General features: G+C 33.7%; 1 protein-coding gene across 5 annotated transcripts in view; it reads right to left on the reverse strand.

Moving 5' to 3' along the window:
- Positions 1–886: 886 nt before the first annotated feature.
- The window catches only part of NAP1L1 (nucleosome assembly protein 1 like 1), a 33,950-nt gene continuing 15,098 nt past the window's right edge, over positions 887–19,738 (reverse strand). The window contains exons 3-16 of one of the 5 annotated variants that reach the window (XM_047866039.1): positions 19,113–19,198; positions 17,523–17,625; positions 11,791–11,932; positions 11,457–11,537; positions 10,401–10,526; positions 9,342–9,413; positions 8,097–8,236; positions 7,511–7,656; positions 7,397–7,416; positions 5,650–5,772; positions 4,915–4,944; positions 4,354–4,404; positions 3,229–3,300; positions 887–2,514 (exon numbers count right to left, since the gene is read on the reverse strand). In XM_047866039.1, coding sequence (XP_047721995.1) covers positions 3,265–3,300; positions 4,354–4,404; positions 4,915–4,944; positions 5,650–5,772; positions 7,397–7,416; positions 7,511–7,656; positions 8,097–8,236; positions 9,342–9,413; positions 10,401–10,526; positions 11,457–11,537; positions 11,791–11,932; positions 17,523–17,625; positions 19,113–19,198 — 1,156 coding nt within the window. In that variant the 3' untranslated portion in view covers positions 887–2,514; positions 3,229–3,264. Of the gene's footprint in view, positions 2,515–3,228; positions 3,301–4,353; positions 4,405–4,586; positions 4,683–4,914; positions 4,945–5,649; positions 5,773–7,396; positions 7,417–7,510; positions 7,657–8,096; positions 8,237–9,341; positions 9,414–10,400; positions 10,530–11,456; positions 11,538–11,790; positions 11,933–17,522; positions 17,626–19,112; positions 19,199–19,738 lie in introns of those variants that run through there. The other 4 variants (XM_047866038.1, XM_047866037.1, XM_047866042.1 and 1 more) reach the window with 4 other exon arrangements.

A 19,738-nucleotide genomic window follows, 5' to 3' on the forward strand; every position in this document is an offset into this window, starting at 1 on the left:
TAAACCAAGCCCTGAAATCAAGCATTCAAAGGATATCTGAATATTAGTTTAATATTTCTGCATTGTATAAGGTTTTTAAACAATAATTCAGTTTTATTTTTATTTTTAATAATGGAAATGGCCTACAACTCAGATAAACCCACCAATTCATACTGTCTGACAAGCAGCAGCAATAAGAACAGTTAATTCAATTATCGTAGGGGCCTTATCATATACCAATCAGTATCATTAACCTATTCACAGAATAATGAAAATGTTTCTATCAAAGCTAGTATCTCCCCCCTTTCAGGTTTGTTATTAAATGAGCTAAAAAGGAAATAGAGGTAGAATCCCATTTTTCTTAAGTATTACTCTGTAAGCCAGTTCCACACTATTAAGAAATACTAATAACTGCTTCAGTGAACTAGAGAAAAGAATTCTGAAAAATTACATAAATTTAACTTTCAGACATCCGTGTTAAACTAAAAACTAAGTGATTTATGAAACTGTTGTTTACTTACCATATTTTGAATGACCATAAAATGACAAAAAAATTTTTCTAAGTATTATATATATATAAGATTTTGCCATTTCTAGACAGGAAAAATAGAACTTCTTGGTAATCAGTGCCTGAGCCAGGGGAAACTATAAACTGAAACTGTAAGGACAAAATTCAAAGTGTCTCAAAAATGTCTGTAGTTAACTAAGGGTAAAAATCTTTCTAGTCGTCCAATAACAAACTCCATTTAGCAAGGCTTGGGAGGTTGCTCTTGAAATAAACAAATTCACAGGTCATCCTGGCCTAAGCACAGAATAGCATACTCTAAACATCTCTACTCTCTGCTCTTCCAAAAAAAGTATATATAAATATATTCATATTTTTAAAAACCACCCAAAATATCACCAGTACATTTTATAAAATTAAATGCAAATTTTATTAAGGATTTCAAATTACACATTTCAAATTTCTAGAATGGAATAGAACCATTTTGGAACTGGAGAGATGGCATAGATGAACACTGATACCCCTTGCAATGCCAACTTTAATGAGAAAACAATTCCTCTGCAAACCACATCCCCTTTATATAACAAGATGAAATCATATCTGCCCCTTCACTTTGGCAATAGCTATTACCTAAAGGAGTGAAAGAAAAAAATAGTGGTTTTGCTACTTAAGTTCATTAAAAATGGGATTCTATCTTTAGATTAAAATTGGCTGAGTTCAGAAAAGGCTGTGATCAGATGAGCTATGGGTACAAAAAAAAATTCAGCAAGGAATGTCTAATTAAAGCAACCAAAAGCATTTTGAAAATAAAGAGGAAAAACACAGGATGTTTTCATGGCATTTTTTTCTCCTACAAACTATTGCAACTGGTTAAGGATTTCCAGTAGTTAATTAAATTCTCAGGAGAGGAATGAACAGTATTATACAAATAACAAAATGTATTCACATTCCAAGATCTTAATACTAGATTTTCAAAAAGGAAGCTCTGTCACCTCTAAAAACAAACTCAATATAGTTTTATTAAGAGCAGGAACTCTAGGCCATCCTCTAGTCATAATCCATTTAATCCACCCTCACTGTCAAAGCTTTTAGGCTTGTCACAAAAAGTTAACAGTAATTAGCCTGAGGTATTTTAAATGTGGCTCTGTAAGTCTCAAATTTAATGGCATTTTCCTCCCTAAAAATGGTCTTCTTTCTACTTCAGTCCCATGATCTCTGTAGTATTTCACTACAATATGGTCATAAACTAAAATACCTAAAAGCAATCGTTGGACCTTTTGAAAGAGTTGTTCATCCATCCACTTATATTAAGACAGGAGCCACACAAAGATCTATAAGAGTGTTTGTTGCCTGACCAGATCCAGAATAGAGGTACTTAAACCTTTGTTTTCCAGTTGAATTATCAAACCCTGGTATGAATAAAACGTGAATATTATACTTGTGGTACAAATAGGTTCATATTTTTGAGCTTTTAATGAGATTGAGAAACATTTCATAAAACTTAACTTAATATGCCTTAACATATCTGTGAGGTAGTTAGGTAAACAGTACTACCCATTTTAATACACAGTAAACAGAAGCATGGGTAAATGACATACTCATACTTTAAGCAGTAAGAATTGGAATTAACTATAGAGGCGTGGGGCCTTCTCTCTAGTTCTAACCAAATGAAATAAAATTTTAATCTTTTCATCTTTTTTTTTAAAAAAACATTACATCATTTAAGATTTTCTCTTTCTTTTCTATCCTCTCATATTAGCAGATGTAGTACCTCTCCCAAAGTTGACACTCTCTTCTTCCATAATATGGTAAGCTGGGTACAATGCTTATTAATTCAAGCTAGGCCTCTGTTTCTACCTGAATTAGTACAAAATTAAGACATTATCTTGTGAGAACTAAAATTATATGACATTTTTATTTTAGGCTGCAAAAACAAAAACAAGCAAACAAACAAATAACAACAAAAAAACTTGAAATAGGCTTGTCAAATGATGTAAATTCATCCTTTCCAGGGAAGCGGAAGGTAGACCCTACCATAAAGAAAAGATGCTGAGTTAATGGAGGTTAAATTTAAAAGTACAGTTAAAATAATGAGGCTTAACTTTTGAAAATAGGTTTTATTCACCTCCCTATAGTAACCAGTAACCACACTATGAGTTAGGTTTCTTTACTGTGGTTTCCTTACTAGGTATCTCTAGCTATGTCACCTAGAATACAAAATCCATTAATAATCTAAGTTATCAGTTGTGGTCTTACTGGAAATTCTTAACCATATTTGTCTTGACAAGTTCTGTTTTTTGTTTTTTAAATGATGAATTGTCTTAGTCTAAGTCACTGCATTTCTGCAACAAAGTAATGAAAGGCACAGCTAGTGCAAGCAAACTTAAACCCAATTCAATTACCAGCTGAAAAAATATTTTGGTTCTTCAGGGAAAAAAAATAAGCGAATCAAAAAAACTGTTCTTTTAACAGGGCTGTTCACTTTCATAGCTATAATCTAAATTCTTTGTTACATGATAAAAATTACTCCAGAAGAACCAAACCATGTAGTGATGAATGAACATGCATGAAAGAATTTATGCAATCGATAGAGCTGGCAGAAAAACTACAGTTAAAATGCTAAGTAGAACAAATTGGTCTTTAAAATTATCAGTTCCTTTCCTTTAAAAAAAAGTACTGAGTCTACCAAGAAAATACAAAAACATAAGGCTGTAAGAAAATAATAGTTGTGTTTAGGCTATTACAGTGCAGGTTATCCTCAAGGCCACATACATCCTGCTTCACTGCTGCTTGCACTCTGCTGGGTTTTGATCCTTCTGTTAAAGGAAAACAACAAGTCAATCTATCTTTTTCTACCTGCTTCAGTTAATTTTCAACAGTAATTAAACTATCTTAATTATCTCACTGTGCTACCAAAATTTGTGCCAAATTAAAGAAATAGTATATAGCAATGATGGAAAGTTATTTATTCAAATATCAGCAAGTCACACAAATGTTAAAATAAAGCCCAAATTTTACATTGTAGAATGAATTCCATAAAATAAAACACACTAAGCCATAATCTTAAAAAATAAAATAACCAAGCAATTTATGTTAGTCATGTTATCAGTATTTTCCTTCTTATAGATCAATTATTGTTAAATCCTAATTCCATTAATATTAACTTTCAAGAGTAATTTATACCTATTAGAATATTTAAGATTATTTTTAACTACCCCCTCCTCTCTTACCTGCTCACTAAAATATCTTCTGGATATTTTACAGAATTTAGCAAATGAATGAATACATTTAACAGAAACCTTAAGTTTCAAATGAATCCTGATAAGGTACTTTGTATTTTGGGGGAGACAATGGGCTTTACTAGCCCTGATATGACAAATTCTCAATAACAGATTGGGACTCTCAGAAAAAAGGTGGTTGGGAGAATCTAACACAGTATTGCTTCCCTATTCCCAAGCACTTTTGCATTCAGGTTACTTAAAAACTGACCTTTGTTTATAACCTATCCTTTGGAGGAAAAACAACCTAAGAACACTAGTAAGTAATTTTAAATGCTTTAAAATTGTGAAGAAGAAAAAAAAAAAAAGCCCAACATAAAGTGCATTAGAAGTAGAATCTTAGGGTTTATTTAGCCTGAAACTATGAAAAATACAAAGTCAGAACCAAAAATAAAAGTTTCTTAGGAAAGGTACACTGGCATATCATGTACTATTGAAATACCAGTGAAGATTAAAAAAAAAAAATGTTATGTATGTATGTGTGTATATCTCCAGTCAATAAGACTTACAAAATAAACTTTATATTAAGAAACATCAACTCTTATGTAACTTGCCTTTAATTTAATAGAAAGCAGCACTAATTTTGCTCACCTTTGAGTCATAGTCTGGATCATTTTCCTCATCTCCTTCTTCTTCCCCTTCCTATATTAAAGTTCAAAATGCATCCATGAAGTAGGTACACAGTAGGAAGAAATGGCTCATAATGTATGGAGAAATTTTAATACAAGTTACTCTATAGGTCAAAAGATTTTCATGATTACAGAGTTTGGTGACAATGCAATTTAATTTGAAAGCTTCTAATATGAAAAATTTCCCAACACAACTTGAGACATCCAGAGAGCTTTTATTGAAAAGATTTACTGCAGCCAACGTTGAAAAAGTTTACTGCAGCTTTTGACTTCTTCAAAGAGCTGATAACCCTGCAGCAGAACAGAATTATTTGAAATAAAAAAAATGTTCTGAGTTTTGCAATTTATTTATTGAAACCTTATACATACATTGTTTGGCTGTAGAATTCTAAAACCGTATTTTTTTCCAAAAAGTTTTTATCCCGTATCACAGAATAATGATTATAGCAAAGGAATACATAAGTCACTCAATTCGCTTCTCAATGTGTTAAACAGAATTATTTGCTCATTTGGTAAACATTACCTCATCCGCTTCTTCACCTTCTTCATCATACTAAAAAGGGAAAAAAGGATGAAGTGTGAATGTAGCTAACAGACATTTGAGAGTAGCATTACTTACAGCCATCACTGTCTCCACTAAGATCTAAAAAGAGGAAAATACTTTCCCTAAGGTGACTAATTACAAATTACATAGCTGTAGGAATCAGTTCAGTGCCATTATCTAAATCTGACTATCTAAAAAATTAAAGAACACAGTACAATCGTGGGTGTGGTCAGACAACTATTACTATAAATATTACCTGCCTGTACTTATGTGAACACATTGCACAAAAAGGACCTAAAGCCTACTGGAATGATTGTCATTTAGCAATAAAGATATCCAAAATATTTGAGGGGAGCCTAATTTTACCTTAATTGTTGTTTAATACTCCTTTGGACAAAAATTCTATGTTTCCTAATATTTTTATGTTAAGTAATAAAAAACATCTTAGGCATGTTTTTTGTTTGGTCAAAGACAAGGGCATTATAGACCTCCAACAATGACCAAACACAATAAAGTTTTACTAATTCGGAGAAGTCTAAGATGCTAGGAGGACATATTTAAAGCAATTCAGGAAAGTTATCTAGAGGACATCAGTAATTAGCCTTTGAATTATTCTGTCTTTTAAAAAATCACAACTATTCATTAAACCTCTCATCAATTGTGACAATCACACCCTCACCAAATTATTTCACTGCAGGATTCAGATTCACTCACATCATCATCATCGTCTTCAATAGCTTCTCCAGTAAAGTATAACACTGATCTTGGGATTATACGCTCACGTAAAAAGTGACCAATTTCAAAGTCTGCAGCAAGGATAGCTTCAGCATCATCATCCTTTAAAAACAAAACAAAAAACAAGCACAAAATTTAATAACTGCTATTTAATTGGGCACATGCAAGACTCTTGAGTTTAAATCCTACGAAGCAACACTCAACTTCACTCTTCGTCATTTTAAAATTAGCTTCTGTGTGTGATTCAGTAGTCATCTACATATACCTTAGGTCTACAGATTTTTAATAAAAAGAAAGGTAAGCAATGCAGTGTACATACTCAGACAAATTTGGGAAATAAAAATTAGAATTGGTTATTGTTTAGTTTTTTTCTGGCTTAAAATTAAAATATAAAAGCAACTTTGTTATGGGACTGTAATTTTCCTTTTAAAATATTAATTACTGAAAACACCCAACGGAATAATACTAAGATACTAAGAATCTAAGGATTTATAACATTAGGTGTATGACACATAATGAAACAACATGGAGAATCACTACACACTTCCTAAAAGTAGTACCCTAACAGGTATATAATGCCAAATGAGAAAGAATCCTACTTAATAAATACAAAGTCAATCCAGGATTTCTATTTAATGACAAATCACAACACAAAATTGGTGCTGACATTCTTCAAAATTAAAATAATTCCATTAAAGTTCTACGATACCAAACAATGAGTAAACATTCCATGAATGTTCATTTTGATTCATCAACATAATCCACTATAATGAACATCCAAAAACACACAAAAGGGCCAGTGGACTTTGAACTAAAGACTTCTAATCACAGGTGGTAGTCTATCTGTAACTACTCAAGATTGTTTTGTTACCATCAATATTTGGAAATAGAAATTAAAAAAAAAAAAAATCACTTGAACACAAACTCCAACCCATTTGCTGACATGAAAATAGCATGAAACTATCTCAATGCTCACAGGTAGGTCTTTCAACCTAAAATTCGGGTGCTGCTTTATAGCCCCCTTTTTTGTCCTATAAAAGGTATTTTGAGCCAAGCCACGTACTACTCTTTTCAGGCAGAAATACTTGCTTTTTACACATCTGGTCCAAACCTTGGCTAAAACCATTCTAATCCGAAAGTATTCAAAATAAAACATACTTTCTAATTCCATATGTATAAAACTATTTAAACTGAGTTAATTTAAGTTCAAAGATCTGGCCAACAGAAGAGCAAATTCACAACATACTTAGCCTACCCTGCCTGTATAGACCTCTCAGAGGTTGTTCCTCTTTCTAGGCCATACACAGGCACAATCACAGGTCTTGGCATATGGTCACGTAATACATGGCCACAGTAAGAAACCATATTTCCACTGGAATAACACAGAAAGAGTTCTGACCAGAATGGTTAGGAGTTTAGTAAACAGTACAAATGGTTTAATACCTTCTAGTTTCAATAAGAAAACTACAATCTTAACAACTTGAATCCCCTACACAATATTTGCAAGTCTCAAAAGAAAAGAAAGCCTTTAGCCTTTCCATTTTTCAGTGGAAGCACTATAAGCATTTTGAATGAAATAATTTCAGATGCATAATGGTCTTTTCCATGCAATGCAAGCCTCAGAACAAAATTCAAGTAGCAACTATCCAACTCCCCACATTTGAGAACCAATTCTCTAATTTCATATGTAATTAACAATCAATAAATAAATAACAATTTAACTTACCAGGTCTCCACTCTCGGGAACTGCAAAATTGAGAAAAGAAATTCAAGTGAGTAAGAAATTAAAGAAAGCTTGTAATAAAACAACCATCAATACCCAAACTAAAACACTGTTTACCTTCAGGAGGGGCAAAAAAATTAAAGAAAGAGTCGTTGGAAACTGTTTTGGTCACAGTACGAACTGTCCCACGTCCCTTGTGTTTCTGCTTCTTCTTAATGGTTTTCAAAGTGACATTCTTTCCTTTTTTCCAATCTATCTGGCACCTTGCAAAACAAAGGAGAAAAAAAAAATCTATCACAATTAACATATTACATTTAATTGATAGAAGAGCTATGATTTATCTAATTAAATATATTTAATTACAAATACTAGAGGGGAAAAATTGGCTCAAATGTTTTTAGTAGCATATAAAGAGAAAATTTTATTTCAACAAATTTTTCAATAAGATATTGACAATTAGCAGAAATTCACAGTACAATAAATTTAAACATGCACTCCTTTGGACAACTATCTGCAATACTGAAAGCCAAGGAGAATTCTAGGAAAATAGGTAAGCTCTTCCCAGAAAACATTTTACTGAAATGTTTAGTGATAAACTATGTATGTCTCTATGTATCACACACACACTAGGAAATACCAAGCATCACAAATTCTAAGTAAAATAAAGAGATAAATTCTGTGAAAGCAGTAAAATTAAACTCACCCTGTACAACCCATAATTTCTGGTCCATCAAAAGAAAAGGGATCAGAGTCATCTGGTTCTGACCTCATCCTGTATGTCTTTGTCAACACTTCATTTGTGAAATATTCATTGGGTTCAAAGTGAAATTCTAAGACAAAACTCTTAAAAAAAATAAAAAAATAAAAACTAATGAAATTCCTACATCGTAAATATCAGTGCTTTAGTAAATAAAACTTAATCTGTTGATTTGTATAAACATATAAACTTCTATGTGATAATACTTTTCCCACTCTGGGAAAGGGTCAGATAAACCCCAAATTCTGTTTAAAAAGCAAAACAAGGTACAAAATAAAACTGGATAAAACCTAGTTCAGCTTATAACTTCTATTTAGTAACATGTTTACAAAACAGGTTAAAACAGCTGAATAAACTGACCAAATACTCCCTCCTTCCATCCCCATGAAGAGGACTTTAAATCTTACTCTAACCTGAATTTGACAGATGAAAAAGCCCAACTGTACCACACACAATAAAATAATCTATAGCCTGTAGTAGCTCTGCCCATACTTCACATAATCCTGTTGGTTTTGGGGGAAGTGAGGGCCCTTTAACATCTTCTGTTTTATGTAATTCTCAGACACATGCCATTTATCTTCATTCATTTATTATTTGAGACAGAGACAGAGACAGAGAGAGAGAGAAACCGTGCACATGAGACCAAGTGGAAAAGAGAAGCAGAGGGCAGGGGAGGGAGAGAGAGAAAGAGAGACAGAAGAGAAGGAGAATGGGGTAGAGGGGGAGATAGAAATAATCCCAAACAGGATCCATGCTCAGCTCAGAGCCCAACGTGGCGCTCAATCCTACAACCCTGGGATCATGACCTGAGCCAAAATCAAGAGTCAGATGCTCAACTAACTGAACCACCCAGATGTCCCCCAGACACATGCCTTTTAATGTGAAGTATTTTTTTAAATTCTGTTACCTTGCTATTATTTTTTACCTACTTTTAATCTAGTATCAAAGATTTACAAGATTTCAACAATAGTTTTGTGATCAGAGGGAGGAAAAGAAATAAATGCTGCATTTCAATTATCAACATCCAAACATTTATTTCCTACCAACAATTAAGAGTACCAAGTATAAGTTTTAACTTCTTTCTCACCCCCATCTCTAAGCTTTGAGTACCACCTCTTTTCAGAAACTTCTGTATATCTACCTATAAACATCTAATGTTACAAGACTGAAACTATTTCAAAGTTCTTTTACCATGGGCTGGCCAGCATCTGAGAACTTCACTTTAATATCTTTTAAGTGCTTCAGAATAGGTTCATCATGTTCCTGCAAATTAGGAAAATATTAAAATGAATATCTGACATGGCATTTTAGGATTAGTGTTGTTACTGGACAAAAACACTTAGCTAACTAAGACATTTATAGGAAGGTTTTACGTAACAATTGTGAACCATTAAGACCTACTCTCCAGATTATGGCTTATACTAAAGCTAGTTTACTTACAAGCTCTACTTATTTCTACTGCCATTGGTAGAAAAAAAGTGACTCGACAGAAAACTACATCATCATCATCATCATCATCATCATCATCATCATCATCATTATCATCAGACTGAATGGGCTAAAGAATACAAAACCAAGTCTTAGGCATGTTTGCTTTAAAAACGCTTCCTTTTCCAGCAGCTTCTTTTTCCTTTCATTCTGCTGGGTCCTTTTCTACTTCGCCAAAGTAGAAATGAAGTAGTCATTGTTCCAAGATTTCTTTTTCTTGACATTAACTTCCAACAATCACACTACATGGCAACAAATACTACCACGCAGGTGGTAGTGGCTCAAGAAATGCTTCTGATTAAGACAGGAAAAGTTTCCCAGAGAAGGAGACATTTAGGTTGGTTTCCCAGAAAAAGTGACAACTGTAAGAGTTAAAGTTCTGTATGTTACTCTTTTAAAATGCAAGTGTTCCTTGGAATATTTGTTTCAGACTGAGAAAGTCATTTTGGGTAAGACAAATGGAATTTTAAGTCTCCTCCTTCCTATCTCCAATACCAAGCACCTAAACACAGAAGGCACAAGACTGTAACAAAACATTGCTCAATGATAAACAATTGTCAAAGGGACCATTTCATTATCTAATTTTTGAAAATGAATTAAAATTTATTTGATTACATTCATCAAAGACACATTTCCCTTCTACAGAAAACACAGGTTTCAGAAGACCACAACCATTCCATAAAGGTCAATAACGGAGAGACTAGTGTCATCACAGCCATTTACACTTCAAAAGTAAACTGGTGTTATCATAAATAAAATTACCTGAACCATATCACTGAGCAAGTCAACATTCTTAAAAACAGTCAACCAGAATTCAGGAATTCCCTTGGGGTCTTCTTTTTCTTCATCTTTTTTCTCATCTTCAACCTTGGCTTTTTCTTTCAGCTCCTCCTTGATAAATGACAGCATACATTACTGAATACCTAGATCAGACCTCTGATAAAATATTACCCATCCCCTTAACTTACACCCAGTGGTGAAGTACAGAAACCAAAATATCTTCAATCACCAATTGTAACTTTCAATCAAATTATAAGTTCTGGTCCAATTGTATAAACACTGCTGTTTACCATACCAAATCTTACTTCTATAAATATTGCTAATTACCATACTCCTCCAAAAAAGAGAACCACTAGGAGAGAACCTTATTATAAACCATAGGGAAATAGTTTTAGAGAAAAAAATTTTTAAAGCTTCAGGGGATAAGTAAATAAATAAATACCTTACCCAATGCCTCACCCCTTGGTGTTCTTGACCAAAACACTATATTATATATGCTTTATCAACCAACATTAAAACAGCAATGTTGGAGAAACAGGGTCATGTAACAGAACACTGCATTTGTGTCACAACCCTGCCATTTATTAGCTGTAGGCAGGTCACTTAGAAGCTTCCATTTCAGGGGTGCCTGGGAGGTTCCTCTTGATTTCAGCTCAGGTCATGATCTCGCCGTCATCGGATAAGCCCTGTGTGGAGCCTGCTTGGGAATTCTCTCTCTCTCCCCCCACCTTCCCCTCCCTGCACATGCGTGCACACGCTCTCTCTCGAAATAAATACATAAACTTAAAAAAAAAAAAAAAGCCTCCATTTCATCACTTGAAAAGAACAATCCTTTGCATGTCATCATGAAGTTCAAAGGAAAATTTTATATGAATCTATAAAACTTAAATACTATAAAAACGTAAGGGAAAAATGAATTTTGTATCCAGATGAATTTGGGTACAGATGGTGCCAGGTCTAACAGTGGCTCATCTGCACTCACTATCCATCTTACAATAAAATATTTTCAAGGGATAAAAACACAAAGTTGGTACCAACCGAAATTTCATCCTCCTCATCTGGTTTCCATTCACATTCCTCTTCTGTAGGTTCATAAATTGCATTAATGATCTCAAATCGCTAAAATGATTTAAAAAGAAAAGCTTACATAAAAACACTGATATCCAAGGCAGAAACTAGCTGTTTCTTGTTAAAGACGCTTATAGTTTTAATGAATGCATACCACAACCTGAATTGCTATAACTGACTTCCCAAATACCTCTTAATAACCATCTGGCTGAGAGGCCTAAAGACTTAACCACCTGCAAGTTTGTTTATATTTCCAGAGCTTTATTATAATGTCATATTTCAGATAAATAATAGAAAGCATTACCTTATCAAATAGAGGCTGATAGAGAACAGCATACTTTCTTTCAAGATCATGAACTTCCTCATAGAATTTGGCTTCTATCTGTGCACATTTAACTTGAAGGTTTTTGAGAGCATTCACTCGTCTCTTAACTACCCTAGGCAAGCTGAAAGGTTGGAATGCACCAGTTACACAGCATCATAGTAAAATACAGGTCATACTTCTATCATATTGAAAATAAAGCATAAAAGTCAGTGAATGATAGTTTCCTATTTGAAGCAAAAGGTATACTCAAAGTAACTAAAATAAATACATGGACTTCTTGACCGAAATATTTCAAAAACGAACATTTAAATAGATACAGTAAGTTGATAAGAGAATGTAAATCGTATCAACCCTAAATCTTTCATTATAATCAAGTTCAGCAGTAGACTTGTCAATGCTGGCATCTACGCTGTAAAACAGACTGTTTTTTAAGTTCAAAAGTCATGGGCTGATCATCTCAACTCTGAGAATGACGACAGTAACCTTGATTTTAAAAAGGAAAAAAAAAAGTATGTGTATCTCACCCATACCAGCTATTTTTAGGGAAAAGGAGAACATATGTATATTAGAAAAAAGGATGGTATCCTACACTATTATTTCTTATTTTAGTCTCTGTATTTAATTTGGAATTTGAAATTTTATTAAAAATATGACTGTTATGTTCCAGGAAGGGACTTTTAGTAAGATATAATTCATATGTCATACAATTTACTATGGGGTGGGTATAAGCCTCCCGAAGTATGATTAAACTTAGGAATCCCCTACCACCCAAAACATTTCACTCAAAATTTATCTAACTTCAGGGAATCTGTACAAAAGATCCAGAATCCAGATTAGAATTTCCTGCCATAGGCAGATTGTTGTAACTCAAACAATTCTCTTACTTAACCACTATTTTAGTTATGATAATCAGAAGTAGAAAACAAATTATCTACAGATACCATTTTTTTATTTCTTACAATTAAAAGTAAAAAGCTTAATGTTTAGTCAAGGTAGTGAAATAGCATGGTGTGCTGCCCACCCCCACAGCCTATCTTAAAGAAATAAAAAATTAAAAAAAAAATTCAACCCTAGAAACTTTAGAACTAAGAAGGAAACAACTATTTCAGGCACTTGCACGCACACACACCATGGGCAACTTCTGAGACTAACAACTGCACAGGGTGAACTGCAACCTAGAAAAAGGAGGAAATGGCCAGAATGGGTAGCAGTGAGGACAGGCTAGAAGAAAGCTTTTTAAATTCTGCACTTTCCTTACATCAGTCAGTGCCTGTCCCCTTCACCCTTCACAGAGCCCAGTGCCAACATTTTTAGGAGCTGATAAAAGCTGGACTGGCTGAAAGCTTACAAGCACTCATTCCTCCACCCCTCCACTCCAGGTACTCTTCCCCAAAGCAGCCAAAAACAACTGCCTAGAATTGACAGCCAACTTTTGAGTCTAAGTTAACTGGAGCTCTCCTTAGGTTCATCCCATCCCCTCACCTCAAACTCCATGGGACTATCACAAACCAAAGCTTGATCTTTAATAATGATTACCGAGGAGTAACTGTTACCAGCCAACGAGCCTAAGCTCTAAGTCCAAATAACTAAACACTTGAGGAGTACAATCTCTAATGAAAGAATGAAATATTTATCATCTGAAGCCGTATTATTAGACAGAACAATGTAAATGTATTTAAGGAAATGAGGGAAGAAACAAGACCAAGAAATCTAAAAGTGGAAATATTAAGTATGAAAAATATAGTAGCTAAATTATATAACCAACAAATAGGATAAACTGGATAGGTTCAAGTGAAAGAAGTCCATTAAAGTTGAAAAGGTCTCCAGAAGGCAGCAGGAAAGACATACAGTTATGATTTGGACGACAAAAGTAACAACAGCTAAAAGACAGAAGGGAGGTGGATAGCTCAAGAAATGAATAAATTTCTCAGAGTCAAAGTAATATGGAACTCCTCACTCTCACCCCTAAACAGGTTAATGAAATTTATGAATATCAAAGACCAAAGAAAATTCTAAATGTATTCAATGAAAAAGCAAATAACATATGAAGAAAAAGGAATCAGACTGACATCAGGCTTCAAAAGAAAACACCATATACAAGAAATGCATTTTTAAGATATTTAAGAATTCTGAACTTACAATTTTATAAACCAAACTATTACTCAGATATAAAACAAAATAAAAACTTTTTATGAGGCTTATCAGGCTTCAGGAAATATGCCACAGATACTCGTTACATTCATTAAAAGTAATTTTTGAAAAAGTTAAAAAAAAACAACTCGGGAACAATATATAAGATATGGGCAGCCAAATATCTTGGTAAATTTTACTGATGTTTTGATGAACAAAAAGAGGACTAGAAGATGCATATTTATAAACAATACAGACATTGGTAAATTTAAGAAATCAATAGGGGTATTAGGTTTTGAGCCTCTTTACCATAATAACAAAAAGTAGAATGCAGTAACTTTGAAGCCAGCAGAAGACAACCAGAATTATTTAATGGAAAGCAGAAAAGGAGGAAAAAAGAAAGTACGATAAATTATAAAATAAAATAATAGCAATTAAGTCCAAAAACAATACCACCTTCAAGAACTGCAAAGAGTTTGAAACCACTAATAATGAAGCGAGCAAACTTTCTTACTAGAGATAAGATACAAGGATGGAAAAAGACATGCCAGGCAAAGGAAGGAAGGAAGGAAGAGAAAGAAAGCAAGCTGGAATAGCTATCTTAATATCAGACAAAACTGAATTCATAACAACAACAACAACAAAAATAACACAAAATACAAAAGAGGACATTTTAGTCTTGTAAACTAGAACATAAGGACAAGATGTATACGTCACAAACATATAGCTAATAATACAGCTTCAAAATATACTAATCCACAACCAATAGAGATTAAATAGAAAATTTTAACACATCCTTCCCAGAAACTGTTAGTTCAGGCAGATAATCAATAAGCAGAAATAAAGAGAACTTGAACAACACAATTAATAAATTTGCACTAATTCCAGCATATAGATCTTCACTCTACATTCATAGAACATTTATTACAACAAAGTATTAAGACCATAAAAGATAGATTAAAAAAAAAAATCAATTCAAGCATTCAATTCAAGAAACTGGAAAGAGGAAAAGAACAAATTCAAATAAGGGTTCTCAAACCCCTAAGACCAAAGTCCATTTTTAGAAGAGTTCTACCAACTGTTCAACGAACAGTTAATTCCTATCTTATTCAAATTGCTTTGAAAACAGGGAAAAAAGTAAAAGCAGCTGTGTCTATTTCATTAAGCAATCGAAATCTTCACTCTAAAACCAGGGCTTGGAATTACCATCCCATTGAAAGTTTCTGTATTGTACATACATACATATGTACATACACACACAAGTTCAATTCACTAATGAATAACGACCTTACATAAAATTATTAAACTAAACTCAACAGTGTAGGTTTATTCCAAGAAAGTAAGGTGAGTTCAGTATCTGAAATATATTTCCAAACTGTATTTAATATGACTTAATAGATTCAAAGAAAAAGTCAAAAGACCATCTGAATACAGAAAAAAAGGTCACAAAAAATCCTACGTAGACACCAAATGTAATGGAGAGATTTTATATCCATTCCAGACTGGAAATAAGACAAAGATGCTCATGTTTAATGCTAACATTTAACACAGTACTGCAAGTCCTGGCCAATACTGTAATGAAAGAAAAATAAACGTGGTGTCACATAACACAAAAGATTAGAGCTAAAACTGCCATTACTTGCAGACAAGATCTTTTGCCTATGGGAGGAGAACAAAGAACAAAGAACAAATTACTACCAAAGTGTAGCAAGATTTCTGGATACAAGATCAACAGCAAATAAATAAATAAAAATAAATCAATAGCACTCTTCTTGACATCAACAGCTAACATGGAGATACAATAAAAGATACTATATTCACAAAAGCAACACAACTAAAGTACACAGGAATTAACCAAGAATAGACTTTGAAAAAAAAATTTAGAGTAAGAGAATATGATCTCAATAAATACAAAGATGTGGATGAGACAACGTAACATTAAAAGGATAATTTCCTACCATGTTAATATGTACACTCAATGTAACTCTTATCAAAAATTTTAGTGTGTTGAGAGGGGCTGTTTTCTGTTGTTTTATGAAAATCCCTAGAAACTTACTAGCAACCATATGTGGGATGAAGGTCTACATACCGTTAAGCCAATCTTAAGAGTGTGTTCCATAGGGAATGAGGGGGAGGGGAAAGGGTGGAAGAAGATACTACAGGGAGAAAGGTTAAATCGTCACCCTGCTAGATATTAAAACATACTAAAAAGCCATATTAATTAAAACCGGTATTAATTAAAACAGAAGAGTGCTGTTCAAAGACAAACACAGATGTTTATAAGAAACTGGTATGTAATAAAGGTGGTATCACAAATAAATGGGCGAAAAATCAACTGTTCATGGTGAAGTGTGATAAAAACAAGCTCATCAAAACAAAACAAAAAAAACAAAAAAACCTGAATGCCTAGCTAAATACAAAGGTGAACTCTAGAGGGATTATTAAAGACCTAAAGATGAAAGGCAAAACTAATCAATAGGAACTACAGAAGGAACTAGGAAGGACTTGCTAAAACTTGAAAGAATGAGCCACAGGTCAAAACCTTAAAATATAAAAATTAAGGATTTCTGTTTAATGGAGAATGCTAAGGATAAAGTTAATAGAAATGACACGAAAGATTTACAAGTCTAAAAACTGATGACAGATTAACACCTAGAATACACAGAAACTCCTGGAAAAGACAGTAAACCCCAATAGGAAAATGGACAGAGGGAACAACAAATGAGCAACCTAAAAAGCTCACAATCATGAAAAAAAGCTCGAAACTCAGTAGACAACAGAAAATACAAACAAAACAAAATATGCCCGTACCTCTTCGATTGGTAAAAAACAAAACACCCATAAAGGTGAATGATACCAACTGCTGGCAGGGACACAAGGATAGAGCAACCTTCAATGCACTGGCTCTAGAAAGCAAGCTAGAAGTATTTAAAGTTTGCATACCTCATATAACAATCCCTATGAGGTAAGTACATAACCCAAAATAATTCTTACACAGTTCTTTAGGAGGGCATGCACAAAGATGACCATTACAATGGAATTTGTGTTGATGGAGCTTGGAGGCAATCTAGATATCCATCAAAGAATAAACGTATAATAGAACATGGTGGACACAAATCACCGCAAGTGACAACATTTAGAAGCTAGAAACTACTGACTAGAGATTACATGCAGAAAGCAATGTGGATGGATCCTAAAACCATAAAGCCAAGTATAAAAAAACAATTATAAGCAAAATAAGATATATGTGCTATTGTTAATGATTTATAGGACCAGTGAAATAAATAAGAAATCATTATTTCCTGTAATCCTGTGCACTTCTAGCAAACCTCCAAACAAATCTCAGAAATGGTTAAGATCAGTGTATTTCCTGTGGAGAAGAGTCAAACTTTGAAAAGACCAACTCTAAATTGGTGGTACTCGGCAAAATTTTAAACTCCCAATAATCCTACAATAGATACTAACAGACATTAGCTTTCCACTATTACTAATGTAAGTCCTAGATGGTCTTAAAAATAGGTACACTTGCAATGTTGATTATAGAAGGATAAATAAGGACTATGGAAAAGAAGAACTTGTACCTTTCAATGTATCCTGTTGGTGTTTCTACCAGACCATCAAGTCTTTCTTGAAGGGCTGCAAGAATCTGAGGATTTTGCATCATCTGAACAGTCAGCTGACGCGCTTTAAAAAAAAAAAAAAAAAAAAAAAAAAAAAGGGCATCGAAAGAAGGATTTTATGAAAATGTATTATGCTATTTTAATAGGACAATCCAATCATGAAGTTTTCCTGACTAGCCCATAAATCATTGGTCTGAACAGAGATGGGCAGCAAGCGGAGGAAAATCCACTCTAGGAAAAGTTCAGATTCCTAATGATCTAATACATCACCATCTCTCAAGGCCATTGCTACAACTCCTGTGAATAATATCCTTTCTCTTCCTACTACATTGTGTTTCACACACCTTCCGTTTTTGAGAAGCTCAAAGCTTCATCCGGATGCCTATCTATGACTGTAGATAATGCTTTGAAGCAGACAATACACACTATTAGAAAATTGCAAATACAGTTTCAATCCTGGGACAAAGACTGTGGAGCGAGTAACCTAAATGTTTTGCTTGATGCTTAATAGTATAGTGTGCTTGTGTATGTCTGAATAGAGAATGTTAACAGTTGAAACAATCAAGGTTGTAACTAAAGCCAAACAAAACATGATTCATTAATGGTGTCTAAAATCATACTTAAACCAAAAATACCAGATTTAGGTGAAACAAGTTATTTTGCTATATCCTCTCTTCTTCATAAACAGACATTACACAAAATTGATATTAGCCTTCCCAGCTGTGTTTTTAAAGGTCAATTCCTAATACTAATTTGATTATTGGATGATGTCCAGTTGTGATAACCAACATGCCTTTAGAAATGTCAATACGGGCCACTAAGGATACAGACCTATATATCTTTCGAGAAAATGTTGTAAGATGAAAGCTGAAACTAACGTGCAGAGGTCTTTTCACAATTAACCTCCATCTGGCTTAACAATGAAAAGTTGAGTCATCTGGTACTTCAATATTCTTGGCCCATACCCACAGGGCATAACCTGCAGGCATAACCTCCACTACCATTGCTACTCCTCTTCCTTCTAGAATTACTTGCTCAAGAAAACTGTGATTGATTTTTGTTTACATTTAATACTTATCTCTTTTTTGGTTGTTTGGTTGAAATGGGTTTAAAAAAGACTGACATACAACTATAGGTTTTCTACTATTAAATACTGAACATTTTCAAATCACTCCAAGCTAGTGTTGTTTTTTTTTAGAAGTACCACCAAAAACAACCTGTAACATTTCTAAATTCAGACAAAACTCCTGGGCAGCTGTCTGACACAGTTAGGCCATGTCACTGCAGCAGCAAGAGGGTACACAGAGTGACTTCTGATGGGTCACTAACTGTATCTATACCTTCCCCTCCCTTTCTACCATTCCATCTCAACCCCTCTCTTCCCCTCCTTTCTTCCCCACCCGAATATACACATACAAACTGTTATTGAACTAGAGGTATGGGCTATGTGGGTAAGGCAAACAAGGATCCAAAAGGGAACAGTATTTGTTAGTACCCTCTAGAAGACATGTGCCAGCAATCACTGGCTCCTGAAGTAATTTAAAATAATACCTTTGATTTTTGTTTCTTCACCAGTTTCTTCTTCTTCTACTTCTTCAACATCATCCAAATCTTGATCAAGTTCAGACTGTTCTTTGCTACAATATCATAGTATCACACCAAGGTTCAAATGTACCAATTACCAAAAAATAAATAAAAAATTATAGAAAAACTTCAATTTATTTTCTAGGTTAATATGCCTCTTTCAAAAATATGAAATAGGAAATTCAAAAGGTAACTCAGTTCTCTAACTTCATATGTAAACAAGCACAAACTGGAAGTACATAAAATTTCATTTAAAAGCACATGGTCAAATATAAAGTTTGTATTGCACACTTTTTTTTAAGATTTTACTTTTAAGTAATCTCTACACCCATCCTGGGGTTCGAACTCACAACCTGAGATCAAAAGTTGCATGTTCTACCAACTGGGCCAGCGAGGCATCCCTCTATTTCAAGCTTTAAAAATGTGGTTTAGTAGGTTTTGGTACAGGCAATGAGAGGTCAGGAAGTATGTGCTCTCTACCCAATATCCACTGATATCACTCTGAATAACAGCAGCCTGATTTTATAGGACACGGCAATACACCAAGCTTTAAAATCCTACATTTCTCAGCCTACCTCTTAGCTAGGTGGGTT

This window comes from Prionailurus viverrinus, chromosome B4 (genome assembly GCF_022837055.1).
Source record: "Prionailurus viverrinus isolate Anna chromosome B4, UM_Priviv_1.0, whole genome shotgun sequence".
NCBI classification, from domain to species: Eukaryota; Metazoa; Chordata; class Mammalia; order Carnivora; family Felidae; genus Prionailurus; species Prionailurus viverrinus.